General features: G+C 35.0%; 1 protein-coding gene across 5 annotated transcripts in view; it reads right to left on the bottom strand.

Moving 5' to 3' along the window:
• LOC117177698 (exocyst complex component 6B) overlaps positions 1–6,726 on the bottom strand; it is a 292,026-nt gene that overhangs the window by 62,393 nt on the left and 222,907 nt on the right. For 3 of the 5 annotated variants that reach the window (XM_033368563.1, XM_033368562.1, XM_033368564.1), the window contains one exon: positions 116–1,148. The exons of 1 other annotated variant lie outside the window; for it this stretch is intronic. In XM_033368563.1, the coding sequence (XP_033224454.1) occupies positions 563–1,148 (586 nt within the window). In that variant the 3' untranslated portion in view covers positions 116–562. Of the gene's footprint in view, positions 1–115; positions 1,192–6,726 lie in introns of those variants that run through there. One more of the 5 variants, XM_033368569.1, reaches the window with a different exon arrangement.

Below are 6,726 nucleotides of genomic sequence, written 5' to 3'. Positions count from 1 at the left end.
TTGAGATTTGTGGAGTAAAGTGGATGGATTCTGGATACAATCGTTTATTAATTGTAACACAAACTTAAATAACAAGTAGAAATAAATTTGGAATAAGCACGAAAGAACATCGTTGGGTTTAACAGTGCTCTCAGCCGTGGCTGTCTGAATAAGCTCTGAAGCTGAACTAACTCTTAACGCCCATACGTGCAAAAATACAGAAGAGAAGTGGGGATGCAGCTCGGTATATTATCAAAGTTAAAGGCGCTATTTTCTCAACACTTCATCTAGCATTTTACTTTATATGAATTAATACATAACAAACTCTTTAACAAAATATTGTAGTTTTTCTTGGCTAAACCTTTTGTTAGAATATCAGCGAGTTGATTCGCAGTAGGAATATATTTTACATTAGTTTCTTTACCCCTTTGCTTCTCGCATGTATAAAAGAACTGTACGTCAATATGCCTAGTGCGTTTTGTACAATGAGGATTCATGACAATAAATATTGCTCTTTGGTTATCACAATATATTTTTGTTGCAGTATTTTGATAAACAATAGTTCGTTAAGAAGATTTCGATATTACATAACTTCTTTTGTGACAGCACAAAGAGCAATGAACACAGCTTCAGTTGTCGATGTAGCTACAAGTGTTTGTTTTTTTTTGGAACGCCATGCAATTGAACCGTTATTACAGAATATAACCCAACAAGTTATACTTCGTCTCGTGATAGGATCATTTGCATCATCAGCATCATTGAAGGCCGAAGTTTCTACTTTATTAGTACAAATTTCGTATGTTATACCGTAAGAAAGCGTACCTTTAATGTACTTCAAAACACGTTTAATAGCTGTCCAATGTACGTGATGCGGATTTTGCATGAATCTACTCAATAATCCTATGGCATATGCTAAATCAAGTCTACTTACAACCATTAAAAACATTATTGAGCCTATCGCTTCGCGATAAGGAAAATCTTTAAAATCATTTTTAGTTGTCTCGCAATGAAAAATTTCATTTCCTGTACTGTTAGGAGTGGAGACTGGAGAGCAATTTGTATGATTAAATTTGTCTAAAATATTTTTCGCATAAGCTTCTTGATGAATTTTAATTTTCTTGTCATCTTCACTTCTTTCGATTTGCAATCCAACAAAATTCGCACCTTCACTATAAACAATTTCTAAATTTTGTTTCAAGTCTTTTAGTAAGCCTGAAATAAATTTTATATTATTACCATATATTAATCCATCTTCGACGTATAATGCTATATAAATTTTTACATTTAATTTTACATCATCATAAATAAATATACATGGATCACCGTGGGACTGCACATAATTTCGACTAGTCAGAAAATCAACAATTTTCAAATTCCATTGGGGCGAAACCTGCTTTAAGCCATAAAGAATATGCTTTAATGAACAGACGAAATTATTGTCGTGTGCAAATCCATAAGGTTGCTCCATGTATATTGGTTCGTCTAGATCGCCGTGCAAAAATGCGGTTTTAACATCAAATTGGAAACTATGCAAATTCAGGGCAGCTGCAATTGACAAAATTATTCGAACGGATTCATACCTAGAAACAGGTGCAAAGGATTCTGAGTAATCAACCCCATCATGAACGGGGTATAATCCATTTTTCTCAGTGTAATCACTTCTTTCCGTGTGTAAATGTTTTTTTTCAATCGTCTCAAGATAGAACGTTGTTGGTAATTTTTTGAAAAATGTTTAATATATGAAAGATTAATAGACAGTCTTGAAATATCGGAAAATTTTTCAAAATTTCTATATAATTTTCAAGCATACGTAGAAATTTCTGAAAAAGCTCTTAAATACCTACATCGGATACAATATTTCAAAATATCCTCCAATTATTCAGTTTGAATGTTGAAAATGTTGTAAAAACGATGTCGGCTTAAAGTTTTCAGCTTGTAATCGGTTGAAATCTAGAATTATTTCAATTCAAAAGCTGTACATTGTTAAATTCCTTTCTATTAGAAATGATCATGTATTAATAATTGTGACTTAGAAAACCTGACAGTTTTGAAATGTTTACAAACAGTTTAGAATCATTTTGGGCAGTTTCAAGTAAAAAAATCCATTTTAAAATCTAAATGGCTTGTGCAAGAATAATAAGACTGTATGCTAAGCTTTACACAAGGAAAATTCGTGGAATATTTTATGAAATAATAACTGTTATAAATAGTTTACAAAAAAATCCGAGTTCAAATCAAAATAACTTGTGAATAAATAATAACACTGCATGCTCGGATTTAGTTAAGAAAAATGCATGGAATATTCCATAATTAAAAACTGTGATGAATTGTTTATAGAAAAATGTATTAACGAATGTTTATTAATGTTTATCAATAACTTAAATTCGGAACGTAGTCTCAAGCTATTTGAATGGAAAGAACAAATTTATTGAGTAGCAATATGGCGCCGATGTGAGCAAGACGTGTCTCTCGTGCTGCGCACGAACTTCTTGATTTGATTCAGAGTTTCAAGTGCTAAATTTTTTCTATGCCTATCAACGCGCTCGTTTTGTGCTGTGACACCTTTTAGGATAAGTTTTTGTTCGTGTTTTTGTGATTTTCTGTCAGAATTCTGAACGGTTTTGTGCCTTTCTGAGGAACTTGTGGTCTTCAACAGACATCTTTATAAATTTTGCGTTGCCCCTCAGGTAGTGTGCGTGATTTGTCCAGTCTTAGCTACTATTTACAACAATGAGTGGCGATGCAAATCTGCTGAAACTTGTAAACTCCATCAAATCCGACACAGAGGAAACCAAAAAGGACGTTAAACTTCTTAAAACAGACACAGCTTAACTAAAGTCCGATTTTGATGCTCTAAAGATCGAATTTAGCACATCCAAAGCACAGTATAAAAAGCTGAAAGAAAGTCTTCAGGAATTAGAGGAAAAGTGTGGTTCACTCAAGTGACAGCTTGATTTTCTTTAGCGATAAGCCCGCTCATACAATATTTTGATTCACAACCTACCGGACGATGAGGAATCTAACAGGGACCTCTTCTCATAGGTTCTCAATATTCTTACTAGCGTTGGTTTATCACTTAATGAGTCGAAGATTGACACCATTTATCGTCTGGGGAGGGCGCAAGGCAGTCGACCCGTCCTAGTGCGTTTCAGTTCTAGCAGACGAAAGCAAGAGGTATTCAACAAACGCCCAGCTTTCCAAGAGTTAAACCTTTCTGTCACACTTAACAGATCACCAGAGGAAAGGAAAGAGTGGAAAGCCCTATACCACAATAGTGCTACCAAGCTAAGAAATACGGGTATTAACGTGTTTGTCAAGGGTAGCAGTATTATGCTGGAGAACCGTCAGATCTCTTCTCCGGAGGTCGAATCCCTCCAAAATGAAAAGGGAAATGAATAAATTTCGACCGAAACACTCCTCGGCAAGAAGAAAATCCAAAACACCACAAAAGCGCATAACGGATGATAAAGAATGTATAGTCACGCGCTGTAGGCTTAGACAATCTTTAAATGGTGTCTGCCGATACTTTTGCTTTACATGGGTTTTGCCGATACGGATGGGGCAAAATAACTAGAAATCAAAAGATCTTTTCTGTAGTTACGTAGGTCCAAGAAGAGGCAACACGAATATGCACTGCTGAATTCACTAACGGCTTGTATTAATGCTAAGGATTTTTGGGCAGCGGTCAATAGATTTAGATTGCGGTCTCCTTCGGCTAACAATGTAAGCATGCATGCATGGCAAGACTTTCTTTTTTCTCTTTATCCGATTGAGGCTCCCATTTGTATACAGTGGATTGTAAACAATGATGGATGGGATTCCCAATGAATTCTTCGAAAACCTTCCAGAAAGGGTGATAAATCTGACCATCACAAATCCATTTGTCTATCCCAAAGCGACGAATCTTTGCTTTTTATATAGATTTCCAAAAGGCTTTTGACTCAGTAAACCACTGTCACCTATGGAGCAAGCTTCTAAGGATAGGCATGTCCACTAAACTTATACTTATTATAAAAAATGTCTATAATAACGTTAAAATGTCTAGTCGCACTTGCGAGGGTCTGACTTCGTCCGTGAAGGTAACTTTCGGGGTGCTTCAAGGTGAGATCCTTAGTCCTCTCCTTTTTGAACTTTTAATATATGATCTAGAAGAGTACTTATGAAATCACGGTACGCATGGAATTTCAATAGATCACTTATGTGACGTTATCCTACTTACTTATGCTGATGACATAGTCATATTCGCTTACTCTCAGGCTGACTTACAAGTAAAAATTAAGCTTATTGCCCAATACTGTATGATCAATTTTTTAAAGGTCATCGAAGCAAAACAAAAAGTTATGGTATACCACAAAGGTAGCCCATGTGAATACAACTTCTTCTACGCACAGACTCAGCTGGAGATAGTAAGCGAATTTGTCTATATCGGTGTCAATACATCAGACTCGGGTCTGTTTTATAAACAGTTCGAAAAAAGAATGTCTGCTGCGAATATTGCTATGGGTGCTGTTTCAAGAATTTTATTTGCATAAGTCCAATGCCTGGAAACTAAGACGACCCTTTATCGAAGCCTCACACTTAGTGTTCTTTTTTACGCAATAGAACTCTGGAGATTAAGGTACTTTGATTCAGTCGAGAAATTACAGTCCTCTTTCTTTAAGAAAATACTAGGCTTACCAATATACACGCCGAATTTTGCCCTCCGCTTAGAGACAGGAAGATTACAGTTAGCTTATGATATTAAGTCAGCGCTGAGATGGTTGTCGAGGTTGTTGGGTATGCCTGATGATAGGTATCCTAAAATATTTTTTGTTAAATTAAAGGCAATATCCTTAACACCTGATTGCAACACGAAGTATAACTGGGTTCTCCAGCTCAAAAATATGTTCACCCGTAACTCGAAGAAAATGTGGCTTGACTTGGATTCTGCGTCGCTCGTTGAAAATATGTATGTTTTTCTAAATAACTTTTCTGATTATCTCTGGCGCTCCGACTATGAAAGATCCCTCCATTCAAGTCTTCCCACATCTTAAACTCTATCCGGAATTCCAATCAAATCTGCGTCTTAGTTTACCTTTTTATATAACTTCTATTATTGTTCAACTTAGACTTCTCGGCTCTCTCAGGGGTTGTATACGTTTTGGAGAATATACATTTACTTATTATCCTGCTGGACTCTGCCCTCTATGTAACCTGTCAGTATCAGAGGAGCTTTATCATTTGCTAGTTGTTTGTCCTGCCTATTCTGACTCAAGAATATCAATCTTAGGTCCCCCAGCAACCATGGCAGTCAGTAGCCAGTATTGGCTCAGTCTTTTAAACTCTAATTGTCCACACGAGCTGCGCAAAGTTGCATTGTATGTCCGGCAGATTCTACAAATAAGAGCATTCATTCTGGAGACATGACTGTCTTGACACCCTTAAATTATTTTTTCGCTTGTACTATTTTTGTAAGTTACTTCTTTTTATTCTGCTGCTTAATCTGGTTGCACACGATTTTTTTTTCTATATTTGTATCATGTATTGTTACTCATTTGTATCGACCTTAGGTCGAAAAAATAAATTATTGAATAAATAATAATAAAATAACAAATATATTATGCTGTACAGTCTAAGAATGTTGCGATTGTTCATCTAGTTTCTTTATAAAAATATAAATGGTTACATTGTACTAAATCTGAATATATATTATGTTTATGAATATTTGCATCAATGCATGTACAGCGAAACTCTTTTATTGCACTGATTTTGGGGCTGAGGGTGAGTGTGAACTAACTCAGTGTAGCTCGCTCCGCTTTTGTTTGTTCACGCTTGACTGCTCGTCTGAGTGAAAAGCGCAGACCCCGCGGCCCCCGCGCAGTTCCTGTTGTACCTACCTACGGCGCGTCGCCAATTCTCGGAATGGCTGCAGAAGGGAGGGCTATTGAAGTGTTTCACTGTATTTTGTTGAAAATTCGTCTGTATGGTAGAAAAGTATGTACGGTTGAAAATTCAAAATTTTGTTATGAAAATTAAATATTTGATTGAAAAGGTACACATTTTGTTAATAATTATTTTTTTGTGTGGAAAATTACTCTTTTTGTTCGAAAATTTACATCTTTGGTTAAAAATTAAAACATGGGGAGGTCCTAATATTTCCGAAAAATGAAGAATGTAGGTGAACTTTAAAGTATGTAGTGGAATTTTCCACTAAAAAATATCAGTTTATAACAAAATTGTCGCTGATATTTTCGAGAAAAAAAAGTTTTATTCTAAATGAAAAACAGCCGAATGGAATAAAAAAAGTTGTCAATCGAACAGGCGAATTCTCAATAGAAGCAAACCAATTTTCAACGAGAAAGTTATTTGCATTTTGAAGCAAAACATAATTTCTCTAAAACAACAATTAAGTTTTGTATCTAATAGTTGCATTGTGAACCGAAAAATGCATTCTTATCAAAATACATCAATTTGTCAATTAAGTATTTGAATTAGCTACCACAAAGATAAATTTCCCACCGGGAAAGTCGAATTTTTACTAAAATTCGTAAATTCAGAATTAAAAAATTTGTGTTTAAACAACCAAAGCGAATTTTCAACAAAATAATTACATCCTTAACTAAAAGAGATTAATTTTTCACCAAACAGTTGCATTGTTTAGCAAAAAATCGATATTCTACTAAAAATGATGAATGTTTCGTTCAAAAAATCTATTTTTAATAATGACACAAAATCGAAATAATGGCCATATACATACCCCGTTGACGG

This window comes from Belonocnema kinseyi, chromosome 8 (genome assembly GCF_010883055.1).
Source record: "Belonocnema kinseyi isolate 2016_QV_RU_SX_M_011 chromosome 8, B_treatae_v1, whole genome shotgun sequence".
NCBI classification, from domain to species: domain Eukaryota; kingdom Metazoa; phylum Arthropoda; class Insecta; order Hymenoptera; family Cynipidae; genus Belonocnema; species Belonocnema kinseyi.
The sequence above is the reverse complement of the archived record's forward strand: the minus strand, read 5'-3'. Positions and strand labels throughout refer to the sequence as shown.